A 10,844-nucleotide genomic window follows, 5' to 3' on the forward strand; every position below is an offset into this window, starting at 1 on the left:
GAAGAAGAAGAAGAAGAAGAAGCAGCAGCAGCAGCAGCTGCTGCTATTTGGAATAAGACTTCCATTTTGAGTGGGGGTCGAGTAAAATTTAAGTTCCCCAAACGTCCCCAGGAACTGACATCCTACTTGGCAGAAAGAGCCATATACGTGGGTAGCTGACACCCTGGCTGGCAAGTTAAGACATGAATGTTAGGCAAAGCACGTCCCCTACCACAGTTGAATAATACCCCAACCAATGAGAACAGGATAAGTATCCAACAAAACATGTTCCTAAGGAAGTCCCCTATCCCTAAATCCTGATTAACTTGTTTGTGGATTTTAGGCTTAAGGGCCTTGTATGATCTTAACTGGATCACAGTTCAGCTTCTGAGTCTGTCCCATGGCCTGATTGATCAGCCTTGGCTTGTGGCACTCAGCAAACTGACTGAGATTGGAGTTGAGTTTGTGTGGCGATTCCCAGACCCCAAGAGATGACGGCCTCCTCGCTGGTCTTTCTTCCTGCTTCTGCCCCATTTACTCAGGACCCCATCCAGAGCAGGGCAGCACTGCTACTGCTATACTGTCACGGAGAAAGGCTTATGTGGCACTGTGGCCACGGATAAACCAGATCTGCCAACAGTTGACACTGAGACGGTTAGCCTCATGAGTGATCAGAGCCGTGTTTAAGCTTCCCTGTAGGGGATGTTCCCAGGGCAACCTAGCCAACCAACTCACAACCAACAATGAAAAACAGCCCTGCTGAGACATGGGTAGTTCATGCCTGTAAGGCTAGGAGGTGGGCTGGCTGTGGGGGGGCATGCCTTTGGTCCCAGCAATCAGAAAGGCAGGTGGATCATAGCACGTAAGGTCTGGAAACAACAGGAAGTGGGCCTGAGCTGGAAGACTTGGGTGTAGGCCTGTGGGCATATCCTGCCCTGGTCCTCTCCTCTGCCGAATACCACCTCTTCCATGATGCTCAGCCCACGGGCACGAGGCCAAATGGCTATGTTCTGGACTCTGGAACCATAAGCTACAAGACATCTTTCCTCCCATGCCTTTAATCCTAGCACTTGGGAGGCAGAGCAGGTGGATTTCTGAGTTCAAGGCCAGCCTGGTCTACAGAGTTAGTTTCAGGATAGCCAGGGCTACAAAGAGAAACCCTGTCTCGACAAACAAAACAAAAAGAAAAAAAAAAATCTTTCCTTAACATTGTATCAAGTTTCCAGTCAGTGACAAAAAGACACGTACCTACATACATGACAGTGCCCCTGCGAAGGGACTGGCCGGGTGCCCGCACCTCACAACGGCTCCCCACAGAGATGGCACTGGCTTGGGCCTTCTCCTCACTGAGACGCTGGGCAGCCTCTGCCTCTTGCTGGGCCCGGAGTTCTTCGTTGTACGGGCCTAGCTTGCTGCGTTTCATGAAGGATCGAACTGTGTCTGTGGGCAAGGTGAGAATGGGGTCAAACCTGACCTTTAGATTATGTTCCTCCCACGAAGGGCTGAGAGTCATGAAGAGATTCTATTCTGAACGCTTAAGAGCTATCACCAGATATCCTCAAGACCCTTACCACAGCTCTGGCCTCTCTTCTTTTGCATCTCCTAGCAATTGGAGATGCCACCTGTCACCAGCCCCTCGCTTGGCCCTATTTCCCACTCTGACCTGTCCTCAGAGGCCAGCTTCAAATGCCACGCTGCCCTGGACACGTCCTCCTTGCCTGGTCACATGCCCTTTTGCCACAATTACTCCCTCAACCGCCTCAAACCCCTTCCTTCAAAGCCCCTGTCTGCCTGCCTGACCCCCATGCCTTCTCTCTCCCCGTGTCTGTGCCCATCCTCTTCCACCCTCCAAGCCCTACCCCCACTACCTAGTCTGTGACGGCCCTGCCCTGTCTGCGCCAATGTCTGGACCCACAAACCCCTCCCAGCCCTGCCCATGCATGTACTCTGCCTCCGTTCGTAAGCTTCTGGTGAGATCTCGTATTTCTCCACTTTGGACACGTCCTCATACTCTCCGAGCCGGACGCCACTGTGGTCAATGACCTGTGGTAAGAGGAGAGAGAGGTCAGTGGGGAGACGTAGGATGCTGGCATGACGTCACACACCGGCACACTCTGGAGACTATAGCAGAAAACACAGGGGCCACTTCCCTTTCTCACCCCATCTTTGCCTTTGGAGACTGCATCGGCCCCCAGACGTCCTCCACACACTGGCATCAGCATCACTGATGTCCCCACTCCTCAAGAACCAGGACCCTCTGGGTCACGACAGCCTCTGTTCTGGTCTCCCTGTTCTGCCTGGGCTTCCCACCTCCATCCCCAGGGCACGTGAATACGAGGCACAGCAGATCCCTCCTGGCTCAGAGCCCTCCCAGCTTCCCCAGTCCTTCACCAACAGCTCCCAAGAGCTGCTGTGGTCCCTCCCCCTTGAACATTTTCACAAACCATGCCCTCCCCTGCCTCTTCTTGAGGTGCTCATAAAGCAACCATGCCAGGAAATGCTCGCCGATCTCACTCAAGGCCGATCTCACTCAAGGCCGGCCTCCCCAGCCCACAGGGATGCCACGCTCTCCTGCACCTCCCTCATCCCCACATCCTATCTGATTCTGTGATCATTTAGCTAATGCTACCACACACGCCAGGTAAGGCTAACCCAGACCTTCTGCACCATGGCTTCCAACTCTACCTAACAACACAGGCAACCGAGGAACCAGTAACAGAACAAGTCAAAGACAGAGAAAGAACTAGTTCTCTGGGTCAGACTTCTGAAGTCAGTGCAGACCCAGGTCAAAATTCTAGCAAAGTTCACTCTTAAAGTAAATTCCAAGCCATGGTGGCAGTGCACACTTTTAATCCCAGCACATGGGAGGCAGAGGCAGATGGATCTCTTGAGTTCAAGGTCAGCCTGGTCTACAAAGTGAGTTCCAGGACAGCCAGCCAGGGCTACACAGAGAAACCCTGTCTTGAAAAACAAAACAATAACAATAAAAAATTAAATTCCAGTGTTGGGAGGGCTGCCAGGCATGCACTCTGGAGGTGGAAGCAAGATGATGAAGAGTTCAAGGACAGTCTGGAACACACACACACACACACACACACACACACACACACACACACACCGAACTGCATAAAAAAAGAACAACAAAACAAAAACAAATACCAAATTCCATCCTGAAGATGAGTTTTTTTTCTTCCTCAATGGAGACACCCCCCCCCATATTATTCTGGGGGTTCAGAATCTCAGCAGTGACTCAGTGATTCATAGAAGACCCCGTCTGTGCTGGGCCCCACTCTGATAGCTGGTGACACAGCAATGAACTACAATGAGAGAGACGACTGCCCTCTTGGAATTCTAATCAGGGAGATGGACAATAAAACCAGACCAATAACAAAACCCATATTATGCTGAACCATGATAACACCTAAGAGCAAAGAAAAACCCAAAATATGTTTAAAAAAAAAAAAAAAGGAAAAAGAAGCCAGGCGGTGGTGGTGCACAGTTTTGTTTTTCGAGACAGGGTTTCTCTGTATACCCTTGGCTGTCCTGGAACTCACTCTGTAGACCAGGCTGGCCTCGAACTCAGAAATCCGCCTGCCTCTGCCTCCCGAGTGCTGGGATTAAAGGCGTGCGCCATCACTGCCCGGCTGGTGTAGTTTTAATCCCAGCAATCAGAAGGCAGAGGAAAGTGGATCTCTTGGTGTAAGGCCAGCCTGGTCTACAGAGAGAATTTCAGGATAGCCAAAGAAACCCTGACTCTGGGAAGGAAAAAAAGAAAAAAAAGAAAAAGAAAGAGAAAGACAGGTCAAAATTTTATACAGAGCTATAACCCACTTAGGTAGAGACAAGCTCGGGAATAGAGTTACCCATGGCTACACAGAGTGTTTTGAGACCACTCAGACCAATCAGGGCTACATGAACTTATCTCAAAAAGCAAAAGGTGCTGGAGAGGTGGCTCAGCAGTTAAGAGTACCGTCTGTTCTTGCGAAGGACCCAGTTTTGGTTCTTAGCACCACAGGGCAGCTCACACCACTTGCAATTCCAGTTCTAGTGTGCATTCCAGACTCTGTGCATATACACGCCCACAGGCAAAAACCTCATACACACACACACACACACACACACACACACACACACACACACAGCCCGACAGATACACCTCAAAGAACAAAAAGAGGAAGGATAGAAGGACGGTGGTAGTGAGATGGTTCAGGGAGACAGAGATGGTGGCTCCTGTACCAAACCTGGCCCTCCGAGTTCAACTGACAGGACCCACACATTGGGAGGAGAAAACCCAACTGCTGACCTCTGAGCATGCGGTACCATACTCATGTGTTGGCACCATGGTGCACAATAAATATAAACGAAACAATAACAGAAATTATTGACTCTTGTAAATGTAATTTTCTTCCTGTCCTGACAATCAAGCTTAGGCCTTATATTTGCTAAACAGCCTCTCTTTCATTGTTTTGGGTGACTGTGTGCCGGCCCTTTGCGTGGGTCAAGGGACTAAACTCAGGTTGACAGGTTCCATGACCAGCCCCTGCCTTTTTCATTTTTAACAGAGTCTCACTGCTTGCCTCCTAACTCCTCCTGAATGCTGAGATTACAGGTGTGCTGGGCCCACCGTAGGCCATGGTGGAAGGCGACACCTTCAGTAAAGATGGGGAAAAAGGAATGGACAGAGCTCAGCAGGGAGGGACTGAGTGGGGAAGGTGGGGAGAGGCTGAGGATAGAATGATGTGAGCTGATACACATAGAGGCCTTCTGTGTCCTTGTTGCTCCCAATCGGCCAGCACGTGATGGTTCTCCTCCATTCTTTACAGCTTTATTATTCTTTCTTCCTCTCCATGGAGCATCCTCTAGACATCAGCTCAAACACCCATTCCTCAAGGAAGCCTCTTCAGATACCCCCAGGTAAAGCCTGGTACCTCTTCTGAATTTCACCATTCCCTTCGGCTCCCCCTAAGCCAGTTCAGACAACTCTGGTTTGTCACTGTCTACTGACCAGGCTGAACTGGAGCGTCCACGAGGATAGGGCCTATACTGGTTATCACACTGGGCAAAACATAGTATTTGTTGAAGAAATAAATTAGTGAATGAACGTGGGGAGGGTCCCGGGTAGGGTGTCCTTACATGGATGCGACAGCCGTCATCCACAGGATAGGAGCCCAGCAGCGCATCCTCCTGATCCAACTTGCTGTAGAACTTGTCGTCAGCTCCATACAGCTCCAGTTCCATGCAGGAAGCAGGGCTGCCCACCACCAGCTCCAGTTTACACTGCAGTAAGGAGGCAAGATGAGGAGAAAGGCTGTCAGGGGCCTCATCTTCAGACTTGGATCAACAACCGAGTCCCAAAAGACCCACCCTGGACCCGCCCCCTCGGCTCTCTGGGGTGTCTGATTTTCCCGGGTCCCGCCCCTACTCGGTGGACTCCGTTCTCCCGGGCTCCCAGGCCTCGGGGGCTGGCTGTCAGTCTCGGCAACCTTCCCTCCAGCTCCGCCCACTAGTTTCGGCCCCTACTCCCTTTTCTTTGCCCCGCCCCTCCGGACCCCGCCCCCGCGGCCACACCTTGAACTCTGCGATGGTGAGGCTACGACTGTATCGCTTCTCCGAACGGAAGCTGTTGAGGGAGCTGCTGATGAAAACCGTCACGGTGGGCGCCGATATCCCCGTCACCTCCATCTCGCCGCGCCCCGGAGTGGCCCGCGGTGCGTTTCAGCCGTCTCACACCGGCTCCGCAGTGGCCGCCGCTGCTTCTGGGATGTAAGTCCCGCCCCTCGTCCCGGAGCTGACCAATGCAAGCTCTCCACCTAACATGGCCGGCCAATCGCTGTCGTTCTTTCTCCACGGGCAGGCGGATTCTCGGGTACGCCCAACCAATCCCGAGGGGCCTTCCGTGCACGGGAAGCAGGCGAGGCGGGCGGGAGGAGGCCGAAGCCGGGAGGAATGGCTGGAGTTGTCCCGGTCCGCCGAGGGTAAGTTCGGCGCATGTGCACTGGCCTTGGGCCAAGAAGAGAGCAGCGGCTTGCGGATGACGTCGCGCATCATAGTCCCAGCCCTTGTCCTAGATCCATACCGCTCGGAGTTGGGAAGCAAGGTTCCGAAACCGGGAGTGAGTACCAGAGGGTATCAAAGGATCGACACAAGCCAGACATCACTAAACTAAGGAACCCGCGCGTGCGCGCCGCCCCGCCCTAGTTTGGTGCAGCCACGCGGTGAGACCCTTCCCGCGTTCCGTAGCGCGGCCGCGCAAGCGCAGAAGGCTCAGCAGCCCAGTCGCTATGGAACCCGACGGGACGTACGAGCCCGGCTTCGTGGGTATTCGGTTCTGCCAGGAATGGTGAGGCCCCGGGCAGCAGGTGTGGGAAGGCAGTGAGGACTGGCTCCAGGGCTGACCTCTGACCTCCCCTCCCCACAGTAATAACATGCTGTACCCCAAGGAGGACAAGGAGAATCGCATTCTGCTGTACGCGGTGAGTACCGGCAACCCTCTCGCCCGCGGGTTCACGCCTTCCCTGCGCGCTGCCTGCTGGCTCCCCACGCTTTCGCCTCTTGACTACCCCTCAGCACACCCTCTCTCCCATGCTGTCCATCCCCCTCCTTGGGATCACCCTTCCTTCCCGTCCAGTCTTGTTGGGGATCTGATCTGTTTGTGACACTCCTCCCACACGCTCTCCCGTCTGCAGTGCCGCAATTGCGATTACCAGCAGGAAGCCGACAACAGCTGCATCTACGTCAACAAAATCACGCACGAAGTGGAGTGAGTGGGGGGACCCCGGCTTGGGGCACGGGTCACCTCTTAGGACACCCGATCTGACCGCTAATTACTTCCCTATGCCTGCAGCGAGCTGACCCAGATCATCGCAGACGTGTCCCAGGACCCCACGTTGCCCCGGACCGAGGACCACCCGTGCCAGAAGTGAGTATGCAGCTGGCATAGGGAAAGAGGAGTGGCTGTTCACAGAGAGGCCTTTGGCGTTTTAGTAACTGAGCCGTTCCCTCAGGTGTGGCCACAAGGAGGCAGTGTTCTTCCAGTCACACAGTGCCCGAGCTGAGGTGAGTGGCTTAACCTCTTCCTTGATGGCTGGGTGCTTCCCCAGGGGGTGGGGGGCGCCAGCCAGTTTTGGGTTGATCCTGTTTCCTCAAATTAAGATTGGGCAAGTTCCTTTGATCGTTTCTTTGGGTCCTCACACTATCCCCTGGGTCCGGACCCTGACTGAACGTTCTTATTGCCAGGACGCCATGCGACTGTACTATGTATGTACTGCCCCACACTGCGGCCACCGCTGGACTGAGTGACCGTTCCTTTCTCCACCTGTAATAAATGCCGGTTTCTACACTTATGTTTCCCCGTGTTTATTTGTCTCGTGGGTAGGGAGCAGCCAGTCTATCAGGTCGTGCGGTGTAGGGTGCGGTGCTGCGCGTAAGCATCAGGCCGAGAGCTGGTGAAGCCACAGTCTTCACACACGTGCAACTTCTCCCTGCGCTCCCGGTAAGCGTAGCTGGCCGGCTGCCCGTGCACCTTGGCAAGGTGAGCTTCGAGGGAGCAGCGCTGTGTAAAAGCTTTCCCACAGGCTCCACAGCGGAATGGCCGTATTCCTGTTAAGATGAGCAGAGAGGGCGATGGCGGCCTTGGAGCACAGGCTTCCCACCTTACTGCTCCCAGTCTTTATTCCTAGCTAGGCAGACACTTATGTTTGTGGCCCACTAGCCATCTGCTACCTCTGCTTAAGGCGACAGGAGCCAGGCCATGTGTCTCCTCCATCCCTCAACAGGAAGCGTCTGCTGAGAGAGGGAGGGACCCTAAGCAACATGGGGAGTTCCCTTGCCTGCTCTGAATCTGGAGCCTGGAAATATATCATATGGATTTATTGTGAGACAAGGTCTCACAGTGTAGCCCTAGCTGGCCTGGCACTCGGAAATCTGCCTTCCTCTGCCTCCCAAGTGCTGGGATTAAAGGCAAGTACCACAAGCCTGGCTTATTTGGGGTGTGTATGTACATGTGTGTTTGCTCACAAATGTATGCATACACAAATGCTATGGTCCAAGTTGGGGGGGGGGTCAGAAAACAATTTGCAGGAATCTGTTCTTTCCTTACACCACCTGGATCCTGGGAATTTAACCCAGTTATCAAGTTGCCAGCAATGGTCTTACCCACTGAGCAATCTGGCTGGCCCCCGCACCTGAGTTCTGTAGCCAGCACCCATCTACCCTTGCCAGGCTTCTTCCTTGGTGCCACCTTACACTCACCTCTTGTGAAGAACACTATGTCTCATTACCTGTGCCCCTGTTGTATATCCCGATCCCTGGAAACCCTGCACCCCATGCGTCTGCCTCTGTCATTCCATCACCATCTTTGTTCCTGCTGTCGCTTACCAGTGTGAGTCCTCATGTGACGCTTGAGATCGAAGGCATCGTGAAAGCCTTTACCACAATAGTGGCACACGTGGCGCCTTGCTGGGCTGTGGCATTTGAGGTGCCGAGTCAGCATGCGTTGCAGCGGGAAGACCTTGGGGCAGAGTGGGCAGCCAAGTGTGCCGGGGCCTTTGGGAGCAGAGGTCAGTGTCCCCTGTGAGGACTGCCAGAAGGTGTAGGGGTTAGCATGGCCAGCTGGATCTTGTTTAGTCTTTGCTACTCTGTAGTTTGTCGTGTGCCCAGAGTGAAGGGCGGCTGTGAGTAGTGGGGACAGCTGTAACCTTCTCTCCAAAACCTTCCCTAACCAAATCCATCACTCTGACCATCATGTCCCTCCATACCCAGGAACACGCTTTGCTAATACGAGCTTTCCTTGTTGTTGTTATTGTTGTTGTTTTTTCTGAGACAGGGTTTCTCTGTGTAGCCCTGGCTGTCCTGGAACTCACTCTGTAGACCAGGCTGGCCTTGAACTCAGAAACCTGCCTGCCTCTGCCTCCCGAGTGCTGGGATTAAAGGCTGCGCCACCACGCCCAGCAAGCTTTCCTAGTTTTATTCTCTACCTCTAGCTCCACCAGAAAGACGCTCTGTGAGGAAGTAGATGTCCCTCCTGCTGAACACTCATACAGAAGTGGCCTCACACTGAATTCTTCTTTCAAAGTCCACCCAGTTAACCTACCCCTGGGAAGTTAAGGAAACAGAGCCCCCACCCTGCCTGTTTATCCAGTGTTCTGACATAAATCACCTTCTGCTTAGTTTTTGGAACCCTCCTTGTACCCACTGAACACAGATCCCTGGAGCAGGGCCTTACAGCTGCCCACCTACCCTAGGAATAGGGGTCTTAACTGAGACTGGGTTGAGCTGGCTGCTGGGAAGGGAACAGGATGCCAAGTGAAGAACACCACTCTGGGCTGGAGAGATGTTACAGAGGACCTGGGTGGAGTAAGGGCAGCCAGCTTCCTGTGTACGAGTGGAAAGCCATCCCCATCTTAGCTGCCAGTTGCAGACTCACCACTGCCCAGGTATCTCTCAGACCAGAAGAGCTGTGTGCGGGTGGCACTGCCAGGCTGCTGCAGTCTGAGAAGAGAAGCCAGACGGTGATGCCCAGTGCCTCCCGAGCCCTTCACCCCCAGGCCCGGATGGGTGCGTACCTGGGACATAAGCATCTCCCCGGAGCTGGTCAGGAAGGTGGCTCCAGTTAGGTGGGTGTGATCGCCGACTCCTCACAAGAAAGACCCTGGGCATTGCTTTCAGGATGGTGAAATGGCTCTTCACAGAGCTGCCTCCTCCGCCCGCTGCCTGTCAGACCTCAGCCCCAGAACTAGGTGAAATCAGGAGACTCATGGAAGCCTCATTCTCTTCATGCAAATTTTGAGACAAGCCTGGGGAGCAACCTTAGCTGGCTCCGGTTACCTCTGCTGGGGCCTGCCATCATGGCTCCTTCTCTAGGCCAGGCTCCCAGGCAACTCCGCCATAACCTGGGGATGGAGACACCGGAGAACTCACCCCCCAAGGAGGCTTGAGTGAGAGAAGAGCCTAGACTGCTCCTGGGGATGGAGATCAAAGACACATGGCCCCAGGCCTGGAAGGGTACAGGGCTCTAGGGACTGTTTACCAGGCAAATCGGTCCTGGACATCCATCAGCCTGCCTAGTTATTCAAATCACAGCAGCTGTCCAAGGATGCGGGTAGGGACAGCTGTGACTGTTCTGTGCCGCTGGTGTAGGGTGGCAGCAAGCTGGGTAGGTAAAGGAAAAACAAAGATGGGAGCTGTGCTTCCGTAAGCCGGAAACTCAAGCTCGCGTGCGCGCTCTCTCTTTACTCTCATCTTTAGATTTCCAAAGAAGTCATGGTCTCATTCAGGCTTAGGGCATTAAGATGCTGGTTTGCCAGCAGTCCAGGTCCAGGTGAGTGAGGACTCCTCTCACCCACCCTGGGGAGGCTGTTCTGGTTTGGTCCTTATCTCTGAACTAGAAGTTCAGAATTGTGAACACTCTCTTCACAGTTACCTTTTCTGATTTATCTGACAGTCTTCTGGATGTACTTCTATACTTCTAACTATAGGCAGACCTTAACTTAGCTCAGCATTGAGAATGAGCACACTGTGCAGGGCCACAAGGGAGACAGCAGTGACACCGAGAATATTCAATCGTGAAGTGATCCCAGCTGGGATAGGCAAAACAGGGAGAGTGGGATTCTTGGAACCAAAGGATTCTAATCCAGCCTACAGGTTTGGGTGAGGTCTGCCCTACGGGTTGCATGCCAAGTGCCTTTCCCCCGAGCCATCTCAATACTCCCTGCCTCCTCAGTAGAGGTCTTATGTAGCCCAAGCTGATCTTAGACAGCTGGGGAAGAAAACGAACCCCCAGTTCCAGCCAGGGGGAATAGTCATTACAAAGGCCGTCCGGGAAGAAAGGTACATTTCATTTTTCTTTCTTTCTTTTTTTTTTTTTT

General features: G+C 53.4%; 3 protein-coding genes across 3 annotated transcripts in view; 1 reads left to right on the forward strand and 2 right to left on the reverse strand.

The window, feature by feature from the left end:
- Tbcb (tubulin folding cofactor B) overlaps nt 1-6,135 on the reverse strand; it is a 7,552-nt gene extending 1,417 nt beyond the window's left edge. Inside the window, exons 1-4 of the mRNA XM_021200039.2 lie at nt 5,548-6,135; nt 5,113-5,256; nt 1,926-2,022; nt 1,228-1,419 (exon numbers count right to left, since the gene is read on the reverse strand). Of these exons, the coding sequence (XP_021055698.1) occupies nt 1,228-1,419; nt 1,926-2,022; nt 5,113-5,256; nt 5,548-5,661 (547 nt within the window). The 5' untranslated portion in view covers nt 5,662-6,135. The remainder of the gene's footprint in view (nt 1-1,227; nt 1,420-1,925; nt 2,023-5,112; nt 5,257-5,547) is intronic.
- On the forward strand, nt 6,024-7,318 carry Polr2i (RNA polymerase II subunit I). Its single transcript, XM_021200051.2, has 6 exons — nt 6,024-6,319; nt 6,398-6,452; nt 6,666-6,739; nt 6,824-6,898; nt 6,984-7,035; nt 7,216-7,318. Exons 1-6 carry the CDS (start codon nt 6,261-6,263, stop codon nt 7,276-7,278), a joined length of 378 nt encoding a protein of 125 aa, XP_021055710.1. The 5' UTR covers nt 6,024-6,260; the 3' UTR covers nt 7,279-7,318.
- A 51-nt stretch (nt 7,319-7,369) lies between these two features.
- On the reverse strand, nt 7,370-9,636 carry Ovol3 (ovo like zinc finger 3). Its single transcript, XM_021187991.1, has 4 exons — nt 9,543-9,636; nt 9,404-9,468; nt 8,356-8,557; nt 7,370-7,578 (listed from the first exon to the last, which is right to left on the reverse strand). The coding sequence occupies exons 1-4, from the start codon at nt 9,634-9,636 to the stop codon at nt 7,370-7,372; spliced, it is 570 nt and encodes a 189-aa protein (XP_021043650.1).
- Between the last annotated feature and the right edge of the window lie 1,208 nt (nt 9,637-10,844).

Source organism: Mus pahari, chromosome 1 (assembly GCF_900095145.1).
Source record: "Mus pahari chromosome 1, PAHARI_EIJ_v1.1, whole genome shotgun sequence".
Taxonomy (NCBI): Eukaryota; Metazoa; Chordata; class Mammalia; order Rodentia; family Muridae; genus Mus; species Mus pahari.

Excerpts from the sequence above, each read along its gene's own strand:
- Polr2i (XM_021200051.2), top strand. The coding sequence starts at position 6,261 with ATGGAACCCGACGGGACGTACGAGCCCGGCTTCGTGGGTATTCGGTTC. Across the intron at positions 6,453-6,665 it reads ATCGCATTCTGCTGTACGCG|TGCCGCAATTGCGATTACCA; the intron begins GTGAGTACCGGC and ends TCCCGTCTGCAG. Across the intron at positions 6,740-6,823 it reads AAAATCACGCACGAAGTGGA|CGAGCTGACCCAGATCATCG; the intron begins GTGAGTGGGGGG and ends CTATGCCTGCAG.
- Ovol3 (XM_021187991.1), bottom strand. The coding sequence starts at position 9,636 with ATGCCCAGGGTCTTTCTTGTGAGGAGTCGGCGATCACACCCACCTAAC. Across the intron at positions 8,558-9,403 it reads TGAGAGATACCTGGGCAGTG|TCCTCACAGGGGACACTGAC; the intron begins GTGAGTCTGCAA and ends ACCTTCTGGCAG. Across the intron at positions 7,579-8,355 it reads TCACATGAGGACTCACACTG|GAATACGGCCATTCCGCTGT; the intron begins GTAAGCGACAGC and ends TCATCTTAACAG.